This window comes from Annulohypoxylon maeteangense, assembly GCF_022496945.1.
Source record: "Annulohypoxylon maeteangense strain CBS 123835 unplaced genomic scaffold GGS22scaffold_10, whole genome shotgun sequence".
Lineage (NCBI taxonomy): Eukaryota > Fungi > Ascomycota > Sordariomycetes > Xylariales > Hypoxylaceae > Annulohypoxylon > Annulohypoxylon maeteangense.
In genome coordinates this window covers 1107073-1128683 of record NW_025953257.1, presented here as the reverse complement: position 1 = coordinate 1128683, position 21611 = coordinate 1107073, and the positions used below count along the sequence as shown (strand labels likewise).

The 21611-nt window shown below is 47.1% G+C and overlaps 8 protein-coding genes across 8 annotated transcripts; 3 read left to right on the top strand and 5 right to left on the bottom strand.

The window, feature by feature from the left end:
- The first annotated feature begins 24 nt into the window (after positions 1–24).
- GGS22DRAFT_22719 (tryptophanyl-tRNA synthetase) lies at positions 25–2180 on the top strand. Its single transcript, XM_047966533.1, has 7 exons — positions 25–470; positions 527–612; positions 680–729; positions 789–1008; positions 1091–1520; positions 1572–1625; positions 1678–2180. The coding sequence occupies exons 1-7, from the start codon at positions 165–167 to the stop codon at positions 1978–1980; spliced, it is 1449 nt and encodes a 482-aa protein (XP_047818220.1). The 5' UTR covers positions 25–164; the 3' UTR covers positions 1981–2180.
- Positions 2181–2880: 700 nt separating this feature from the next.
- Positions 2881–3642, top strand: GGS22DRAFT_189514 (uncharacterized protein; the record flags this gene model as incomplete). The annotated part of the gene is made up of 2 exons (XM_047964864.1): positions 2881–2890; positions 2942–3642. 2 exons carry the CDS (start codon positions 2881–2883, stop codon positions 3640–3642), a joined length of 711 nt encoding a protein of 236 aa, XP_047818219.1.
- A 91-nt stretch (positions 3643–3733) lies between these two features.
- On the bottom strand, positions 3734–5232 carry GGS22DRAFT_165511 (nitrilase). The gene has a single exon (XM_047961690.1). The coding sequence runs from the start codon at positions 4993–4995 to the stop codon at positions 3853–3855; it is 1143 nt and encodes a 380-aa protein (XP_047818218.1). The 5' UTR covers positions 4996–5232; the 3' UTR covers positions 3734–3852.
- Positions 5233–6151: 919 nt separating this feature from the next.
- Positions 6152–7910, bottom strand: GGS22DRAFT_194883 (MFS general substrate transporter; the record flags this gene model as incomplete). Its single annotated transcript, XM_047965579.1, has 4 exons — positions 6152–7052; positions 7115–7192; positions 7249–7627; positions 7684–7910. The coding sequence occupies 4 exons, from the start codon at positions 7908–7910 to the stop codon at positions 6228–6230; spliced, it is 1509 nt and encodes a 502-aa protein (XP_047818217.1). The 3' UTR covers positions 6152–6227.
- A 1065-nt stretch (positions 7911–8975) lies between these two features.
- On the bottom strand, positions 8976–10378 carry GGS22DRAFT_22696 (alpha/beta-hydrolase). Its single transcript, XM_047966532.1, has one exon. The coding sequence runs from the start codon at positions 10021–10023 to the stop codon at positions 9112–9114; it is 912 nt and encodes a 303-aa protein (XP_047818216.1). The 5' UTR covers positions 10024–10378; the 3' UTR covers positions 8976–9111.
- A 913-nt stretch (positions 10379–11291) lies between these two features.
- GGS22DRAFT_189510 (uncharacterized protein) lies at positions 11292–12291 on the bottom strand (the record flags this gene model as incomplete). The annotated part of the gene is made up of 2 exons (XM_047964863.1): positions 11292–12151; positions 12234–12291. The coding sequence occupies 2 exons, from the start codon at positions 12289–12291 to the stop codon at positions 11292–11294; spliced, it is 918 nt and encodes a 305-aa protein (XP_047818215.1).
- A 1884-nt stretch (positions 12292–14175) lies between these two features.
- On the top strand, positions 14176–16378 carry GGS22DRAFT_180311 (P-loop containing nucleoside triphosphate hydrolase protein; the record flags this gene model as incomplete). Its single annotated transcript, XM_047963754.1, has 3 exons — positions 14176–14190; positions 14411–15968; positions 16023–16378. The coding sequence occupies 3 exons, from the start codon at positions 14176–14178 to the stop codon at positions 16376–16378; spliced, it is 1929 nt and encodes a 642-aa protein (XP_047818214.1).
- A 510-nt stretch (positions 16379–16888) lies between these two features.
- On the bottom strand, positions 16889–21459 carry GGS22DRAFT_165495 (Metalloenzyme, LuxS/M16 peptidase-like protein). Its single transcript, XM_047961689.1, has 3 exons — positions 20672–21459; positions 17299–20295; positions 16889–17232 (listed from the first exon to the last, which is right to left on the bottom strand). Exons 1-3 carry the CDS (start codon positions 20770–20772, stop codon positions 17175–17177), a joined length of 3156 nt encoding a protein of 1051 aa, XP_047818213.1. The 5' UTR covers positions 20773–21459; the 3' UTR covers positions 16889–17174.
- Positions 21460–21611: the final 152 nt, after the last annotated feature.

Sequence of the window (21611 nt, the reverse complement as noted above, 5' to 3'; positions counted from 1 at the left end):
CTTCGGAAAGTGCCCCTCCATTGAGTCACTCTAATAACTTCGCGCACTGTCATCTTCTACCTTAATCTACCGTGTCGTTTACAAAATTCAATTGAAATTGTTCTAGTTGCCTGAACTCCACCATAAGAAACGTAATCAACGATTTGACTCCCAGACTACCGAATATGGCTTCAGAGCTCGAGGCGCCGGCCAAACAGGTTCCGCCCGCCGTGGACCCTGATGCAGCAGCTCCTGCGCCGTCGAAGCAGACCGTCGATCCCTGGAATGTGTCTGGTGAGGTTGGCGAAGATGGAAAGCTCAAGGCGATCGACTACAAGAAATTAGTGGAGGAGTTCGGCACTAAGTTGATCGACAACGAGATGTTAGAACGATTCGAGCGAGTCACCGGCCATAAACCGCACCGATTCTTACGGCGACAGATCGTCTTCAGCGAGAGAGATCTTGGATTAATACTGGACCGATATGAGAAGGTACGGTTTATAGATGGTTGATCGCTACGGGGCTGTATCTAAGAAGTCATCTTTAGGGAGAACCTTTCTTCTTGTATACTGGCCGTGGTCCTAGTAGCGATAGCATGCACATTGGACATACTCAGATCTTCGATTTTTGCAAGTCAGTATACGTACATTTCACACAGGGCTACGCACGCTATATTAAAACGGGACTAAACGTATCATAGGTGGTTGCAAGATGTCTTCGATGTACCCCTAGTCATCATGCTTACAGATGGTTTGTGCTTCAAAATCTTCTCATATAGAATGCGCAAACTAATACTAATACCTTCGTAGACGAAAAGTTTCTTTTCTCCGAGAAGAGAACTGTTGAAGAAGTCATAGGATACGCGCGAACCAACTGCCAAGATATCATCGCCATAGGCTTTGATCCTGAGAAAACGTTTATCTTCTCTGACTACGAATTTATGGGTGGAGCTTTCTACAGAAACGTCACTCGATTCGCCAAACTTGTTACATACAACACAGCCAAGGCTACCTTCGGCTTTGATGAAAGGTGAACTATCCCCCTATAGTGCTAAATATTTACGCCCCCTTTTTGGTTGGCACGTGATACCCATCAGCTAACACATTTGTAGCTCGAACATTGGCAAGATTCATTTCACTAGTATACAGGGCGCCACCGCATTTGCAACTACTTTCCCACACATTTTCGGCGAAGATGAAAAGAAGACCGCGAGTATCCCATGTCTGATCCCTTGCGCTATCGACCAAGATCCCTACTTCCGTTTGACTAGAGATTGTGCTGCCAAGTTAAAATATGCCAAGCCTTCCTTAATTCACTCCCGTTTCCTTGACGCACTTCAAGGTCCTGGATCCAAGATGTCTGCTAGCATTGATTCTTCAGCAATCTTTATGAAAGATACCCCCAAGCAAATCAAAGACAAAATCAACAAATACGCTTTCTCCGGTGGCCAAGTGAGTGCAGAGGAGCAAAGAGAGAAAGGTGGAAACCCCGACATAGATGTGTCGTATCAGTATCTCCACTTTTTCATGGAAGATGATGAGGTATGTCATTGCCTTGGCTACTTTTGGCTTCCGTTTCTAACAAATCTATAGGAGCTTGCGAAAGTTGGGCAAGACTACAGAGAAGGTAAACTACTGACTGGAGAGGTATGTTACTTGAATGCATTATTAAGAGACTATGTTACTAACTTAAGTCTAGCTGAAAGCAATATGTATCAAGTATCTCCAGGATTACGTCGCCGCGTTCCAAGAACGAAGAGCAAAGGCAACGGAGGAGACAGTGAAGAATTTCATGTCAGTGCGGCCGTTAAAATGGGGAGGAAATCCCAAGGCACCAAGAGTAGTTCCTGTTGTGGAGGATGGGTCAGCTAAGCCAGAAGGTGAAGGAGGAGAAACAAAGTTGACGAAGAATCAGCTCAAGAAATTAGAAAAGGAGAAACAGATAGCAGCGAAGAAAGCCGCAAAAGCCGCAGAGAAAGAGGCGGCTAAGGCAACTTCGTGATTATAAAGATAAGATGTCAACGATGAGAAGTAGCATATTGCGCGTCCCAATCTTCTGGCTCTGGTGGTTATGCGAGGAAGTTAATGTGTCTTGATACCAGCATCGGTACCTAAATAAAGCAGTCTCCAATAGCCTAGCTTCTACCTAAATAACTTCAAAGGGTCCTTCCGGTAACAGGACTGAATCTCTTATGAGTCAACCTACCTTCTAGATGTAGTTATACTATTCTAACAACTCAACCTAGTCTCTAACAAAAGAAAGGCAGTGTTTGCCATTATTATCCTACACTAGTAACTGGAGGTGATTCAATTGACAATTATCTAATGAAATGACTGGTCTTTAACTAGAGTTTATTAAAGAAAAGACTCAATGACTACATCATACCAAGCTCATGCTATAAACATAGAGATAGCCTGACATAACATACAAACATTGGACTACCCCCTTAACCCTCTAACGTATAAATAGTCCAAGTTGCTGTTACTAACTTAACACTAGAGTTTAAGAGTCATTCCTGGTTCTTTGCCGCCTGAAGTTGAGAAATGACATTTGAGTTCTCTGTGTAGTGTTCTGTTTCAAGCGTCGAAAACTCATCTCGTCAACACGATCGGACTCGTTACAAGGTGCATAGACCACCCCAGTCCTCTTAATAGTTCTTTAAGATAGGATAAATATTTCTAGAGCTTCTCCTCATCATATATTTCCTACTGAAACAACTCTTCCTCGTTCCTCTAGCTCTTTCTTTGAGAGTGACTTAAGCGAGATCAATTGCTCTCTAATCCAGTCTCTACTATCTTTACTGAAGATTTGAAGTGGGAATTACATTACCCCTTATTTTTACTATTAGAAGAAGAAAAACCTTCACTTGAAAACTGAAGGAATTATTCTCTGATTAGCATCATGAACTGCCGTAAGTATTGAGGGTTTCATAAGGGGGCTTCAACTAATATGTGATACTTAGCCGATTCCACCATTATGCCAAACGGGATGTTCAACCTCAGTATCAACCTCCTCCATGTTCCAGATAACGAGCGAGCCTTCCTTAGCTTCTTTCACAACGACGAGGTACTAGAATCGTTGCCTGAACCTGGCATGCTCCTAGATTCCATCGCACTCCCCGGCTTCGACTACGTTTACAGTCGATCTGACTTCAGCGAGGAGACCGAGAGGAACATCAGGGATGTCCTCCACGTTCTCGACACCGGAACTCCCCCTGGCCTCCCCGAGATACCACCGCGAGTAGAGCGGGAACGACTAACAGGCCTGTTTGTCGCGATCTTCAGAGCGTGCCTATTCCATTCCCGGCTATTCCTCGTACCTGGTAACGATGAGGTGTGGAATTATGATAATAGGATGGACTTCTTCTATATGAGAGTCGTTGAGGAAGTCAAGGCTCGAGGAATCGAGGGAGGAGGCTTTGCGTTGTTAACGGGTAATGATGAGGTGGACTCGCTAAACCCTGGTGCTCTCTGGGAACTGGATATAGACGCTGTGGAGGAGATCGTCAAGTACATCACCTTGACGCGTATCACGAACGTCGAGAGACAGCGGCCAGGCGAGGCGGTCCCGCAGACCGAACTGACGCAATTGGTGGATGATTGGATTCGTCGTGCTGCGGTTATCTACGGAACTCGCCAGAGTTATATTGAGGACTCCTTGTAGAACAGAACGATAGAAAGTTGATATTCTGCATGTAGAAATGGGATTAGGGTAGTTTAAGACCTAGGAATATTAGAACACTGGTCTAAATACACATAGATCGGAAAATTGAGATTCGAAAGGTTTTGGCGTGATGACTTGTCATAGCTATACAGAAGCTAAGTTAATGTTACCAATAATCATAGTCGTGTTGAGTCTCATAGCTTCGTGTATTCATTCGAATAAAGCTGGCTGCCTTCGCCTACGATCGACTTTCAGCTCGAATACATCCAATCTCTGATACCCACCAGCAATGTCATGGTACTGCTTCCCCTCTACACAACCGTCTAAGTTGACATCGACATACAAAATACCCTCACTCTCCTGAAGAAAGTCTTTCTGTTCCTTAACTGATGTTTCGGCGTCGATAGTGAACCCTGGTAGCAATGTGCCCGTCGTATCTAAAAACATGGTCGCTCCCCTCGAGGAACGCTGTAGCCCCTGTGAGATGATTTCAGGGGTATTAGAGCCAGAAGTAGCAGCCTCTATGGCATCAGCCCCGAGGTATCCAGCGCAAAGAACACCGAAACACTTGGCTTCAAAACAGTGGGCAGCCGCTCGCGTCCTATTCGCAGCGACATTGTCGTAGCTCACTCCACGGGTAACGCTCGACGATAACACCTTACCGTTAGTCCCAATACCGTTGGTAACCTCGCTGCTCGGCGTAGGCAATACACCCTCAGGCATCCGAGTTGGCCAGATAGCTGGCCAAGAACTGATATGGATCTGTTCGCCCTGCGCCGTCATAGTGTACAGTGCCAGAGGATTTGTATTTTCTCCGCATATGAGCGTCCCAACCTTGCCGAACTTAGTATCCGCCACTCGCAGACCATGACCATCGCCAGGAGCCCAGGTCAGTTTCTCGTAGAATGTAGGCATGAGTTTTCGATGGTGAACGAGGATCTCGCCGTCTGTTCCTATAATTATATTCGAGTTCCATAACGTGGCGCTGCTGTATCGCGCCTTTTCCGAGAAGCCAAGACTGACAAGCACACCTAATTGCTTAGCTGTAGCACGGATCGAGTCAACTTCGTCGCCATCGACGTAGATGGATTCTGCTGCCATCCTCTTGAACAGATCATGGTTCTCGGATGGGGCTCGAAGAGCGCTCCATATGGGAAACGCTGGGATGTAGGACTCAGGGAATACGATGAGGTTCGCTTCGTTACTCGCGGCTACTTGGATCAACGATATGGCTTTCGCTGTCGTGTCTTTCGCTGACAAGAAGACGGGAGAGGCATGGCAGGCGGCTATCCGTGTGAGGGTACCCATTGTGAGTATTAGCAGCTTATGATGTTTCGCGTCTATCAATCTCATTTATGGCTTCATTTGATTCCCCCATCTTGATAATTCATAGGTATGCTTTAATAACGATCGTGTCGGGCTCTGAACTCGGCATCCGGGATTTGCTTGTCGGTGCAAAGTACATAACTTTTGAAGCAGATGAGGGGGAATCGCATGGTGCTGACCTATAGAACACACGTTTAATCAGATTCCGAAATTTATATCCTTAGATTCTATCATGTTTTTCTAAAAGCCGAGGATAGGAGGTACATAACCGAGCGGACAATATCTCTTCATAGAGGTGGCAATGCATATAATTCCTTATGAGCAATAGTTGAATGCGTTATCACACATATATATTATATAAATCAATCATCATGACGAAGAAATTTCTAACAATGAAAGAAGTATTAGGGCTGGTGTTCTCAAGGAATTTGCTTTTGACCGGCGGAAGACCCCTGCACCTGGTTCAACATTGCTTTTCAGGTCAATCTCCGTGCCCTAGGGCACGTCTAGAAAAATGCGTTATTTATCTCCAAAATCATACTTGTTTGAGATTCAAAGTACAAAGACATCGCTATTTCTAATTATGCCTAAGGACGTATTCTACTTCGATCCTCCTGATAAGTGTTGGGGATAACTTCGAGCTGAATTACTCTGATATGATCCTACAACAGGGCAGTGGAAACGCTACCAAAACGACAGCGACCGAAACACAGCTGTAAATCTCAAGCCACCGGCTTAGGTACCTAATTCCGATGATGAACAAGATTTGAACTCACTCCAGATATATATCCTCCGAGGAACCATCATAATAAGCGAATATACCAGAAAAGGGTGTCTGTAGAGGATGTGAATAGGGGTATGGTAGCCGCTAAATGTCTCTCCAGAGGACCCGTCACGAAACGCCCTATAAAGAGAATATCAGACCAGCCCTACAAGAGGTAACAGCAAGGCAACTTCTAGGAATAAGACGGTTCGGAACATACACTAATTCTCTTGAGATTAAGAATAGGAAAGTATCTGTGGAGATGGGAGTTCTAAGTCCAAAGCGGCCCAAGTTATCCAACCCAACCGCCCTCGAAAATCATACACCCGATGCCGTAGAATAGATCGCGCCTCATCCCGCCTCTATAAAAACTCCGAACCCCTTCTGTACACTACCATCTTCCTTCACCCCCCTCAATACGAATTAAATTACAACAATATGTAACACGACCCGAAAATGTACACATATCTCTATACCCAACATACATAATACAACATCACAACTCAACAGCAAACCTAGTCCTCAAAAACTCCCCATACCGAAAAAACAGCCACGGCACGGGCGTAAACGCAAAGCACACAAACCCCAACACCGTATTCCCCCAACCGAGCCCCAAATTGCTATACAACGGGGGCGCCGCAAAAGTCAAAAACGCGCCAAACGGGCTCCGGATAATGACATTCGCCGCGAGCGCCGACGCCGCAGCCTGTGCGCCGAAGGCATCCACGAGATACGCCTGGGCCGGGAGCATGACGAAGAGGGAGCCGAGGCCGACGACGAAGGTGCCGATCTCGGGGACGATCCAGTGGAGTTTGTAGTACGCGCTCCAGCCGTAGAGGAAGACGCCGAGGGAGGTGATGGGCGCGAACCACTTCATGAGGATAAGCCTCTTTTCGGGCTTCGCTGGCTTGCTGTCTCCTGCGGCGTGGCCGAGGAGTTTGTCGCTTAGGAGGGTGAACAGCGCGAGCCCGCAGATGATGCCGATGCCGAGACCGAGGTAGGCGAGCCCGGAGGACCCGGGGCTGAAGCCGTATTGGCCTTCGAATATGCTGGGGAAGGTGGTGAAGAGCAGGAATACGAGGCCGAAGAGGACGCCGGTGTAGAGGGATAGGAGGAGGGTTATGGGGGAGAAGAGAATCATTTTTATTGGGCGGACGATGGAGTGGGTTAGTAGTACTCGGGGCGATAGGTTGGATTCGAGTTTGGATGTTAGTTTGGTGTTTCCGGTTTCCTTCCGGAGACGCTCTGTTTTTCTCTTGAGGATGATGGTGGCGTTTGTTTCCCTTAGGAAGAGGAGGGAGACGAGACTGAGACTACCGGACTATGGAAAACATGTTAGTACGGGAATGACGATGTGTGTGATAGGGGGTGTTTTAAACTTACTAAGATCAGGATGATCCGGAATGTCCAACGCCAACCGATGTACTGGGACACGAAACCACCGATGATAGGTCCTATTGTCTATAAGTTAATCTGTTAGCGAATTTTCGGTTACCCCACCCAGCAGCTTTACATACGGGTCCTAGAAGCGGTCCTAAGAGGAAACTCGCCATAGCCTTGCCTCGCTTATCCTGTGTAGTCATGTCGGCTATTGTACCACCCCCTATTGTCAAGGGGCCAGCCGACGAGCAGCCGGCGAGAAATCTAAAGGCAAGAAACATCCCAACATTCTTACTAAGGGCGCAACCGAGGGTGAAAGCGATGTAAAAGAAGTTGCAGACGTGGTATATGGGCAGTCGGCCGTATAGTTCGGAGAGAGGCGCGAGAGATAGGGGTCCAATCATGAAGCCGAGGACATAGATGCTGACGGTGAATGTGGCTACTGTGGAGTTGGTGATGTGGAACTCCTTGGCTAGTGCCGATGCCCCAGGAGCAAACATGGTCGCTGCTAGGTTTCTGAAAGACAAGATGTCAGTTGAGCCTAAGATATGGGGATAGGAAGGAGTACATACGCGTAGAGGACGAAGAGGCTAACATAGGCGATGTGAAGGCCCTTCTTGAGTCCCGACCAATTCAGAGGGTTTTCAGGATCATCAGGGCCGTCCCAGTCAACGATGTTGGGGTCATAAGTCTTTTGGTCCATTGTTGCTTCTCCCAGCTCAATGTCTTGATTTTCTCTGCCACCTAATTTCTTAGATCCGAGTGTCTCCTCAGAGTCTACGTCTTCTTGGTTGGCCATGATGAAGTGCTGTTAGCCCTCCAGGATAGAATGAACAGAAAGTGTGTCTTATGAAGTCAAGTGAAAGGTCTAATAAAAAGTCTAGTTGAGTCACAATAAATTTTATGACATATATGATGTTACATTGTAAATACATAAATCTTCTAGATTCGTATAAGAGCTGAATGTCTTGGTATCGTTATTATATAATATTAGCATAGCCACTAAGCATGGTTAGTAAATGCCTAGGTATCATACTTTAATCAAGTGATGTGACTCCGAATGATGGCAATGCGGTGGTACCCGATGCTCCGCGAAGTTTAATATCGTGAGACCGTATGTCGGGGCCGGAGCGTCGGTTCGGACGGTCGGAGGATCAGGGGTTTTCTATCTTAGTACCTAGTAGTCACCGATTGTTAACAATTTATTTATATAGATGACTATTTCATTAGAATACGCCTCCCTGATGGTCGGTCTTCTTTGTGATGTTGCTATGGAATATTACCAGTAATATTCAGCTGGTATGTAAGCCCATGCAGGGCTTCGGATGGAGCGAAAGAGATCTGAACTCCGTCTCCGCGGACTGAGTCATGTCTATCAACTTTTTCGGTGTCAATAACGGAGGAAATGAGGCCTATTCATACCTTCAGATATTTTTTCAAGAAATGAATCGCATGGGTTAGGTAAATCAAGAGTTTCTGATAGAGGTACCTGCCGGATAGAATTGAGATTTCAGCTACCATTCACTAAGTTGTGTCATTTCGTTCACAATGTACATTCACATTATACAGTTTTATCTTCATATCATTTCGTAGAAAGTAATGAAGCAATATCAACCTGAACACTTACCTAAGTAAAAGTTATCGACAAGAAGCCCAAGAAAAGGGGGGCGCTGTTCCGCTTATATAAGATCTACTCTCACTCAGCTGGTTTATACCTAGTACCCACTTCCCCGGGTTCGTTCCCGAGGTTTCGGGTAACACAGAGATAATCGGGTTTGGTTACTGAAGTATAAATGGTTGGTACCTACCTAACTTCGACTTAGGTTACTCATTCAGACTCATACACTTTCTCCACAGGTGATGACTTCTAGGTTGCATTTCAATATAGAATCTTATACTCCATCATAGTACATCATAGTATATCATTTATATCTTTTTGTATTTTTACATCTATCATTGAGTAACTATATACATAAAGTTCCAGCGATCAAGTACCTAAATTAGATCGGAAGTCCCTTGTCGCAAGCGAAAACAGCATCAGTGTTCTCCTCCAGCGCATTTACAATCAAGCGCCACACGCTCTTGTCCCACATGAGACCTGCATGTCCGACCGTATCATCAGGACATGTATCTTGGACGAAGACATTATTCACCCCCGCCTCATTGATCTCACTGACATCCGGCGCCACCAGTGTATCCGACTTGGACATGATGACCGTCACCTTATTACCGGGCTGTGCGATGTGTCCCGCATTACGTTGGAATTGAGTGTACACCGCACCGCCGGTCATCATATCATCGCAGGCAGGACACCCGAGCGCATCCTGGACAACTTTAGCAAGCGCTCTGGTGACGTTCCCGCCGATATACCACAGGTCCGTGAAGCCGTAGTATTTCGCGCCGTGGATGGCTGGCCCCAACGCCACGAGATGCTCTACAATGTCCGAGATGCCAGGCTGCGTCATCGGGACGTAGATAGACTGGACACCTCCCTCGGAGTGCCCTACGATATCGACCTTGGATGCACCGGTCTTATCCTTAACCTCCTTGACGAAATCTGCGATGTCCTTGGCTGAGTCGGCCATAGTCCTCAATCCACCGATCCACGGTACCAGTGGCCATGCGCCGTACGTCTTCGAGAAAGTGCAGTAGCCGCGACGGTTAAGCTCGTACTGGAGCATGTTCAAGTCGACCTCACGGTTGGCAGATAGGCCGTGTAGCATGACGACTGGGTTGCGCTCGCTCTTGCAGGTGAAATCATTGGCTGGAGCACCGTATAGCTCGCTAAGCGTGAGGGCGTCGGGAAGGCTTGTGTTGATGCCGATCAAATCGCGTTCTTCAACACCCTTCGGAAGAGCATTGGCGCTCAGGGACCCGAAGGTCTGGGCCAGGAGAAGTGTTCGAGGTCTCATGATAAACCGCAATAGCAATGCTCATAGGCAAGACAGACACAGCACATGCCATCGAAGCAAGAGTGGCCAAGAAGGGCCATTTGCGCCTTCTTATATCTCCCATCCACAGACGCGATAAATAAATCCATCGTTTGCTCTGTAATTTGCTTATCCTAGCAGTCTTGTTCGCTCTCGGTTGCCCGAAAGCGTAAGTGGCAGACAGAAACCTCCCTTGCTTTTTTTACGAAGCTCAAGGCGCCGCAATCCTTTACTGGAGACATCCTGCTCACTACGCCACGATTTCGGCCATTTTAGATTAAGCACGGCTCGGTGCATCGTCTTTGCGTTTACCGTCCAATCGCCATCGAGATACTGTCTTAAATCGATATACGATTCCTGCCCTCTATTGGTCTTGTTCCTTGTGGGTTCCACTCCTTGCGTGCGGCACATCATTCCAGGGATATAATTCTAGTTAGCTCTGCTGCTCTTGAAAGGTTTCTTCTTTCGTTTATCATGCCACCGACGTCACCATAATTGCTTCTTCAATTCACCAATATGCCTCATATATTGAACCAGAACTCTGGGTTCAATTATATGATCATGATTTAATTGTTTTTCGTTAAATAATGTATGATTACTAGGTGTGTCAACATATATGTATAAGGGGACAATAACACCAGTGGTGGATTGGTGACTAGGAATTGTCTATCCGCTGTGCGACCCGCGACGAGATGGCTGTTGGATCTCTAGCTAGCGGATTACTCGGAATCCAACATGGATCTAAGCATTTCTCCTGGGGAGGTTCTCAAAATCACCGATTCTGTTCTCGGGAAAGTCTTTACGCTTCCTTTGCGTACGGTATGTCGAGGTTTTCCCGACTCTCTCGGGCGCGCGACATCATTAGGAAGTATTGCCAGGCAATTAAAGCCCACTCTCTGAATAGCATGTCCCAGAGACGGCTTGACTCATCTTTCACTCCTAGTCCCGAAAGTAGCGGGATTCCCGCCTATTCATACGTTTTCCACTAGTCCAGCCTGATAATCATGGCCGTCCCCGATCATTCCTTGGTCGAGGGGGCAGGATAAAAGAAATATATCAATAATCCAATAATGCGTGATACCATAAAAGGTATCTTTATTCTCAATCCCATAGATGCGTCGCACATCCGCTATCTCCGTTGGACCTGTACCCTTCGCACTCACGGATTTCATTCCGCGCCTAGATTATTTTATTGGAAACCCCTTGGAATGCGACATTATGCGGTTGGCGTCAAGAGGGCAGATATGACCCTACGCACAAGGATCAGGCTTGTACAGGATAGTGATATTCCTTGACGGGTATTGACTTAAGCGGATATACGCCGCTTGCGCCTGAGCTCGGAAACTACCAAACGCCCAAACGATTTCATTGCACCCTTTGCCTGGCGTATACTTCATGAAATCGGTTTCAAACCGAATGTTCCACTTCTCTACGAAGAGAGAGGTAAGCGTTTCCGGGTTGACGATTTCAGGGTCGCCGGTAATTAACAGGACCCGGGATTGGCCGTCTACCGGTACAGGTTTCGTGCGGATCCGATGCCGAGAAACGCATGTGGTGTATCCGCAAACTGTAAAGGGGTAGACAGAGTGTCGAAGTAAAAACATATGCGCGGCGGATGCTGTAAAGAACGTCAATGAAGCAGCCGACGTAGCTATGTTCACCTTCGTTCCATGAATCAGCGGTGGGACGATGTGTGTTGCATAGACAGGCCCGATATCTCTGACTTCTCTTAGTAGCTCCGACACGGTGCAATTTGGTGGTAATCCTGCTATCCAGAGTCTACAGTTCATCTCGTGAGGAATATCTGCGCTCCTATTACGGGATAAAGCGCGGTTTCCACGATATCTTGGTGCCGGAGGATAGTCTCTGTCGGATATTATATTCTCAGCGCTTATTGAGCTAGATAATAGGCCATCGGGGTCTCCATTCTCGTCATTGTATGGACGAGTTGGACTGATGATGCTAAGAAACGGAAATAACTCTCCCTCTGGCATCCGAGAAAGCCCACTGCCGATAAGGTTTTGAGAGGGATCAAGCCCTAGTCGTCGACGGTGTAGATTTAAAGCCTCAAGAGAGAACCCGCCGTCATTAAAGGACGAATTAATAGTAACTATTAGGAAGGATTAGTCGGCTTTTAAGATTATTATCGCTTCCCATAGATCATATAATCATATAAAGGACATGTAACTTACTATTTTCTCCATCTAAATCGCCTGCCTTTCCATTACAAGGCGTAATTTTGCCTTCCATTTTGAAAATATGCTTGTTCTGAAAGTTGAAGGCAGTTCCAACTGAAATATCAATGGTTATGAGATAGGAGAAAATATTATGTTGGTGAAGTTTAGAAATAGACTTCACTTCAGTGTGAGGACTATGTTATTAAATAATCCGGAGTTGATATTATTCCAAGATGGGTAGTTAATTATGTAGGAGAGAGTGTTGGGATTTTTGGGAATTAAATGGTAGGTATATATGGAAAGTTCAGAACGACTCGGTTACAGGTAATGAGTCGAAAGAGGAGGTATACTCCTGCCGTGTATTGCTAAAGGAGAGTCGATTATGACCATGGCGACTTCCTACGTTAAGTCTATTATTCTTATTTGTGTGTGTAACTGCGCTTTCTCGAATCTGTGTATTAAAATTCGAAGTGACGAAGTACATGTATTCTCTCAGAAAGGCAGGCACGATGCATTACTAGTGATGATAGATAGCTAGAGTACCAATGACAAATAACTCGCTGGTAAGGTTTCTGTGACCTTACATATCATGGAATAGTCTATCATATCGTCTGAAGTTTTCGATTGTTAGACTTTTGTCATTAATGATTCAACCAAACTTGTTAATAAGATCCTTTGACAAACCTCCAGCTCAGACGACGAAGCTATTCACATATCTAACCTACTTATCTTGATCCAAAATATGAATGGATACCTAGGTATCCTCATGTAAATTGTTGCTCATAGTTTCATACTTATGTACATGATATTTAGCATTGTCTAGGTATCTATAAATTTCTTAATGCAATTCACATTGTTATCTCGAAAATGGTATTTGAACTTGAGTGACACCATTCCAACAAGTTTCAATCATGATATTACGGGACAGCATCTATAGAACCTTATCATCAAACATAGAAACATGATTCCAATCATTTCACTTATATCAATGTAAGATTATATCACAACTATCAGTTATAAACATAAATTTGTTCATTCGTGATATCGTATTCTGTGGATGATGAGATATCGTGAAATCCAAGAAGACGCATCGTAGCCTGGAGTTGCCTAATCTAATTCAACGGTTAGTCTCGGCATCAAGCAATGAGTATCAAAGCGTCTTATAGCGACTCCATCGAGATATAATAGATGACGGAAAGCCCCGTGTACCTATGTAGGACTACCGGGTCTAGTGTGACCCATGCGGCTGCATCTTAATCCTCCGCCAAGAATCTGGAATCGCATCAACAACCCCATCTGGACGTATTATGCACGATAATATGCCTAGACCATTTATGCCAGACAGATTTTATGGGGGTTTGGTCGAGATAGAGGCTGATAGATATCCTTATCGCTCTCTTCTATAGCAAAAACCTCGAATCCCCTCTGCTCTTGTTCTTATACTCCCTAGGTAGCTATAGCAATAGCATCTCGTATAAACGTAGTGGATCCTCGACAAGGACAACGCCGTTTCAATTCTGCCTCGCATGTGATAAACATCGACCATATACGAATTAGACCCCAATCTGAGGCCTCAACAAGTCGAGCTCAAAGACCATCACCCATGTTTTCAGAGCACAGCCTGCAGCAGAAGGTGGATATCGCATTGGCTGCCTAGTGGATACGACCAATCATCGTATGCCTCACTCCGCCTGGTATGTAAGCTAAGAGACGTCCTGTCTCTTTGCTTATACCGAAACCTGGTACAACCAATTACCTTCTCGACACTTGTTCCAGTCACATATGGGTGCATAGTCGTCAAGCATGGGGGATGCTTGGAGATCTAGGACTTCACAGCTATAACTACAGACCATCTTTCCTCTTCTCTCCTCGGAAATCTAGATGCCAATTCTCCCAACATCTATCCACGTTGTATAGTTGATATCCCCCAAAACTATACAAAAACCCACATCCCACCATGTCTTCAGACGCAGTAAGTGGACAAGACCACTCTGGCTCTAGACAGATGGAAAGCCATGTTAACACACCCATAGCAAACCCCAGAGCCCACTTCCCAGGCAGCAACCGAGGAACCCCAGAAGGCACAGGAGTCCCCAGAGCCGCAATCCCAATCCTCAGAAGCCCCAGCAGAACAGCAGGCCAAGAACAATGACTCCCAAACCACCACAGAGTCCAAGGAATCGGAGTCTGAGACCTCCAAGGACGAGGAGACACCAGAAGACGAACCCAAAGAGATGCAATGCGAGCTCGCGCTGCTAGACAAGAGATACGACTCGGACGGACACAAAGTGTACCGGAAGCGCAAGGACCGGGACGACGACGGGTCCAAGAACTGGTGGAAGCTATACGCGCTAACAGAGACACGACACTACCACGAGAACGGGACGTTCAAGTGCACGCGTCTGCACGTGAACCCGCAGCCGCTAAAGCAGCTTCTCGAGGACGTGGTCAAGGACTTTCCCTACGACCCCGTGGACGCGCAGCAGGAGGTCGAGTTCGATCTGCCGGCGCACTGTCTGTTCTTCCACCGCGAGAAGCTGGAGGAGGTCGGGAATGAGCGGTTTAAGGAGGATGAGACGTCGAGGGCGCATTTGAAGCTGCTGCTTGATTGGATTGATAAGGTCCATGAGGAGTCGTTTAAGGCGTCCCGGCGCTTCCACAGTAGTGACCAGCGACCAATCTCTTACGAGTACCTGTGGACGGCCTTCCGACCCGGATGTTTGGTTTACACGAAGCTGATGGGACAGCCGCGTGCGTATAAATTGCGCGGATTCTGGTACGAGTCCGACGATGACCCGTGTCTGGCTATCCGCGTGCAGTACATCGATTATGACGGGGAGAAGTTCGGCACTCGCAAGGATCTGTTCCGTATCCCCAAGTACTCCGGCGTCATGCGCTGCGAGGACCTGAACATCATGCCGCTAGATTACCACTCCGGCGGCGAAGCCCTGCGCGCGCGTCTGCTGGAGCGGGGTCGCAAGTTCCGGGATCTAACCGGCACGAACTTCCGCCAGTACTCCGGCGTCGCGCTCAAGAGGAACGGCGCGAAGTTCGACCGGTACAACATCACCGGCCGCGTCGTCGTCGACTGCAAGAACTACCAGCGGTTTGAGCCCGACGACGACTTCGAGCTCGAGGACCTGCCCCGCACCGAAGCCGCGAAGCGGCAGCGCACTCTGCGTCGGTACAACGAGGGTATCGACACCAGCGACGAGGAGATTTTTGATGAGTTGACGGAGGATGATCTACTGATGACGAACGCGACAGTGCGCGGATTCGCGTGGTCGATCAAGAAGTTCGTCGAGTTCTTCGTCGAGAACTTGTCTCCGACCAAGTGGGACGACTCGTGTTTCGACCAGCTGGTGCTGGATCCGACGATGAAGAGGACAGTCCAGGCTATGGTTACGACGCATTCGCGCCGTGGCCAGGACGGGCCCGGCATCGACGATATCGTCGAAGGTAAGGGTAAAGGGCTCGTGATGGTGCTTCACGGTCCTCCGGGAGTCGGAAAGACGTTGACGGCCGAGTGTGTGGCGGAGTCCGTGAACCGACCCCTATACATGGTCTCTGCTGGCGACCTGGGAACAGACAGTTATTACCTTGAAACGAAGCTGGCTAGAATCATGGACATTGCCACGACTTGGGGCGCCGTTTTGTTGATTGACGAAGCCGATGTCTTCCTTGAGCGCCGAAGCCTGCGCGACTTGCACCGCAATGCGATGGTTACCATTTTCCTAAGAGTTCTCGAGTGTAAGTGACCCCCGAAACAAGAAAATTGATATGTCCGCTAACCTGATCATACAGACTACCGTGGTATTCTTTTCCTTACCACAAACCGTGTAGCTACCTTTGACGACGCTTTCACCAGCCGTATCCACGTTCCTCTCCGATACACAAACTTGAGCGAGCCCTCCCGCCGACAGATTTGGCGCAACTTCTGTAACCGCGTTCCCGGTGGCGTAAACATTACCGAAAAGGAACTGGATCTCTTAGCCAAGCCCGAATTGAATGGTCGCCAGATCAAGAACATTGTCAAAGCTGCCGAGAGCTTGGCGGCATTTGACGGACGCAAGCTTGACGCTGCAGCGCTTCGGTCATTTACCAAAGTTCAAGGCGAGTTTGAACGGGACTGGATGGGCTTCGTCGATGTTGCCGAGTGAATTGAGATACCTAGGCATGCGTGATCTGGTTAGGTGTTTTAGGCGGTAATCTATAGCTAGGTATGGTCTATATTTTGGGGGTACTATGATATTATGATAATAATCGAATTAACTGCGTTCGTAATTGGCTTGTGTTGGTGAGAGCGAAAGGATCGAAGCGCATGTCATTTACAGGCACCTATCGTGAATTTTTCGTATGGTTGGTATCCGCATGTCTAAGCTCCTCTCCTGCGGATATTTGCATCAGCATTTACATTATTGGTGCCAGCATAACTGTCATATTTAACACTTGTGGGTTAGGTGCTATCGACAGGCAGATCATTGCCAAAGAGCTTCAATGAAACTGGCAGGTGAATGGTCAGCCATCCAATATGCTTGATGACGTGAGCTCAGTGATCATAAGGATTGTTGCAAAGGGGAGATCTAGAGTGACCTAGGCCCTCGACCGGGCCATACCCACTAGGCTTACGCATACTAATAAGACGAGGACATGTCGCATCGAGCATTTGGTTCTAAGGTCTGATGCCTTTCAGTAAATTGATAAAAATCGTGTCTCATTCTAAACTTACGCCATATCCTGTATAGGGTCAAGACCGAATAGTGCGGGTCCGTTGAGCACCCCACCCACGTCATTGCACAGTGGAATAAGTCTAGTCGTCGTCTTCTTCTGAACCATAGGAGTCTTCGGAACCTTCCGAGCCCTCATCATCCTCATCTTCTTCTTCATCGCCGTCGCCATTTTCTTCGCCCTCCAGAGCCTCTAGGCCATAATCGCCAGCAAAGTCAGATAGTTGCTTTACTTCTGTTTTGTACCCCATGTCTTGAAACTCTTTCTCCAGTTGCTAGATGTTCTGGTCAGTATGATAAAACTAAAATTTATAGCGAAGAGTTAACTAACCTCCGTCATTGCGTGTGCGCAGCAAACGACAACATTACTTTTTCCGGGCTCGAATAAGGGCAGGAGGAATGTCTTCATGGCATGCTTGATGTCTTCGACAGTCACGGTTCTAACCTCCGCAAGCATCTTAGTGTTATAATCAGGCTCAAGCCCTCTTACCACACCATTAATGTAGTTCTGCATAGCTGCAGTGGCCATAGTAGACTGCTGATCTGCTAAGGCCATCACCAGCTGGCTGATTGCACCCTCGATCATGGGCTTTTCAAAAGCGATACTACCATTGGCTAGCGCCGTGATGGCATCCCGTGCCGCCACTATTGCCTTTGATGCTAAGGGGGACCTGTACACTTTAAAATGCAAGTATCCTCCGTCTAATTCCTTTGCAAAGTAGGCACCGTATGCTAAGCCGTTTCCACGAACGGCGTTCCACAATGTCCCCTCCACAGTCTCTAGATATTGCATAGCAACTAGGAGAGCAGGCACTGCTGGGTCGGAGAACGAAGTCAAACCTTTGCCCGAATTGATAGCATAAGAGCTATCAATTGCCTTCATGGGAATGATTGTCGCACCAACAGAGCCAGGATTGCGACCTTCGTCATTTAGAAGAGTATAAGGCTTCACGATGGGGATGATGGGCTCGGCACTCTTGCTGAGTGATTTGGAGAGTATATCCCAAGTTTTAACAGGCTCGGGAAGCTTCGAGTTCGAGATATCAGCTGTAACCAGGATGCGAAGATTATCAGAGGTAAAGAGGGACTTCCGAAGTTCCTCAAAGCGTGACAATACTGCGTCGGGGTCCTTCTCGAGGAGCTTCTTGAGCCGTTTAAGATAAACAGCCTTGACAAGGGTACGCTTTGCCACCATGAAAGAGGAAGGGTCATTATGAATAGCCATTTCGACCTCACTAGTCATAACTCTGCCGTCGCGCTTTGCCTCTGGTACATCCGCCAAGAGCTTGGCAATGCCGGCCCTCAAGCGAGTAATGTCAAAAATGCTGTCGAACATCATCCTACGGATCCATTCAACAGTCGTAGCATACTTTTCTGGTTCGACTTGGAACCGGATGAGGATGCTTTCCGAGTCGCCAAACTTGCTGCCCGAATCTAGGCTATAACTCACTGTATCCTTCTCCAGCTCCATGACCACCTGCTCGAACGATAAAGTTTCATTTCCGCATTTAATAGGCGTGTTAAAGAAATTATCACTGAAGATCGATAGCAGGGGTTTAAGCTCGACAGGAACTTTAGAGGTACCGATATGGACTGAGATATGTACGAAGTTGGTCCTAACATCTTCGAATTGCATAAAAAGGGGCGAAGGAGACGAGGTCTTGTCGATGATCTTTTGAGCGGGGCTTTCGTGGACGCCAAGTTTCCGAGCCGAACCAGAACGGGCAGTTTGTGACTCAATGAAGTGAATCGATTCAACAGGAGGTACTTGCCATTTCTCAAGCAGCGAAGCTGGGATCTCAACTTCGTTCTGTTTTTTGGCATCCTCAAGTTTCTTAGCCAACTTTGCTAATCCTTCGGTCCCCAGCTCTTGTTTCCTCTTCGATATCCTAGTCATTTCGTCTTCTTTTAGTTTTGTAGCTAACTTGAGAGATGGTTTTCCGAGAATTGAGACGTGATGAGCATCAGAGATCCATGTCCTGAGAAAAGACCGCCATTGCTCATCGGTCCATTTTTCTAGCTGGTCGTATTCACTAAGGCCCGCGAGGTCCTTAAGGGTCGAGCCATCTCGGTTGCCGAAAAGGTAATCTGTCACGATATTTAATGCGTAGAATTGCTCCGATTCTTCTGCCTGAGCCTTTACCTGCCGTCGTTCCCTCTGGATACACTCGTTCATATATGCCATGTCGAGTGGCTTAGAGGCAACTTCCTTTAGCAAGGAGATAAGGCGTTGTTCGACAAATTCTAGCTTTTCCGTAGCAACGCCGGTCGGTTGAAGCCATATCACACTATTCGGTCGAGTATCCACCAAATATGAAATAGAGCTAGCAAGTGCTTCTTTCTCAACTATAACGTTCTCCAATACTGCGACGGACGATCCACTTAGGTAAGTTAAGAGGATATTCAAAGCAGCTGACTGAATAACATCGGTGCAGCTAGGTCCGAAGAAAGCAACAACCAATTCACCGGTAGACTCGTCTTCCTCTGGAAACTCAACCGTCTCAACGATCGTTTTGTTAAGGGGGGGTGGTTGGGCAGATTCTATCCAGGGTCGTTTGAACGGGGCGTTTAGAGGGGGGATGTCATTTTTGACACTTTCCTCAAATTGATCCATTATAGTGAGGAGGTTGTCGTGGTCGACTTCGCCAATGATAATAACACACATGTTCCGTGGTTGATACATATCCCTGTGGAAACCTCGTATTCTCTCCGGGGTTAGAACTCGCAGAGCCTCCATCATACCGCCTGTTTCGTATCGGAAACCAACATTCTCTGGGTAGAGAAGGCGCCGAGCTTGAAGGTCCATGAGCTCCCCACTCGTGTACTGTACACCTTGCATTTCCGAGTAGACGACGCCGGCATCGTTTCCTTCGCCATTGATATGATGGACTTCAGTCAAACACGCGGCATCTGTTAAAGTGGGAACTATGAGATGCTCAAGATAGACGGGCAGAATCTGGGCGAAACCTTCCCATCCAGCAGTTTCAAGAGTGTATGCTGTCTGATCGGTGGCCGTCCAAGCGTTGGTGGTTCCGTAGGCTCTAGAGGCTAACTTGTCCAATAACCCTTTATATTGGTAACTCTTTGAACCCATGAAGACCAAGTGTTCGAGGGTATGGGGTGCTCCCGAGTCGTCAAAAATTTCAGTAGCTAAAGTGAAGTAACCATTGACTTTTGGGCCTTCTCGATCTGCCACAATGACCTGCATTCCGCTTCTTTCGGATTCATATTGGGTGATTGTTGTGTGGGAATAATCTGTGTCGAATCGTTGAACCTTACGGAACCGCACACTTGGGCCTTGTGAACCCATCTTGATCGAAAACGGCTTAGATAAGACGGCCTGGAAGTAGCTATTGTACTTGTCAGCCTGGTATCGATTTAATTAAGATGTTAGGAAAAGGAATGAGGGCATGGCAACTTTGTAAATGAGCGAATATAAAACATTGTTTGGTGAGTTAAATGCTAGTTGATGTTATTATAAGTGGGCAAATATAGACAATCCATGTCAGGGAAGACAATTGAATAGTTGAATTAGTGAAGACTCAATGTGCGGTCAGGGTACGTCGTCACGGGCTTTTTTGTCCAGTAAGATGCTACTCATAGAAGTGAGACGTGAGAAGTAGATGGAATTTCCGCCTTTGCATCAGATCCTTCCCGTTGTTACACACCAATCGTTGCCCATGCACACCCCCGAACTTGATAACGGCATGAGGTAAATTTTCATACCCGATGTCTTCAACTTTACCTTGATAAGCCATAGCGAGTATGGCGATAATGACTGCAACGGTGGCAAAGATAAATGCCTGAGCTGAAGCCTGACCGATCATAGTGACCTGGAGGACTTGTGTATTGTGACGCTTACATTGACGAGGCTACTTGGAGGCACGAGACTGGGATGATCGAGGGGTAATGGACAACGGGTATTACCCGTGAGAAGAGGTAATGTATTGTGCTCTATCCGGGGAATGCAAGTCTCGGATGATGAAGTCTGACAAGGACGTGACAGGGACTCTTCTTACATACCACTGCTTATGTTGATAGAAAGGTGTGTGTGGTGGCACAACAGTAAACCAATAGAACCCCGGTGAAAATCGGACCAGGCTCGATCTGATCCAAGTTGAAGCAACCAACGTTCGGGTACCAAGGACAGAAGACACCTTGACGGATGGTAAGTGCGTTAGGCACGCAGTAACTTTGTAAATAGTGTAGTGTGTATCTAGATTAGTCGGACATGGGCATAGATATGAAGGTGATGCAAAGAAGGGGGTGAGAATTGAGGAGATGTTTTGTACAGAGACAATAGAAGTCTAACGCGAGAAACGCGGTATGAGAAGTTGGAGTTTACTATTAGCGGTCAAAAAGATGGGGAAAAGTGAGATGTAAAAGATGAGAAGTCAAACGAAGATGCGTCAATGACAACCGTCTGCAATTATCTACTAGGTTCCCGATATTTCTCCTAAAAGAAATTCAAATTCAAATCCCTTTGCTGCAAAATGACCCCGCGGCGGGGTACAAACAGGTACCTATGGTCCTATGCAGGTTGACGCGCTTAAGGCAAGCGCTAAGCGCTAATTTAAGCGATTACCGATATAGTGGATCACTCCCTCGTCATTATGTACCGCTGATATGACCTATCATAAACTAATAATGACGGTATGAAGTGGCC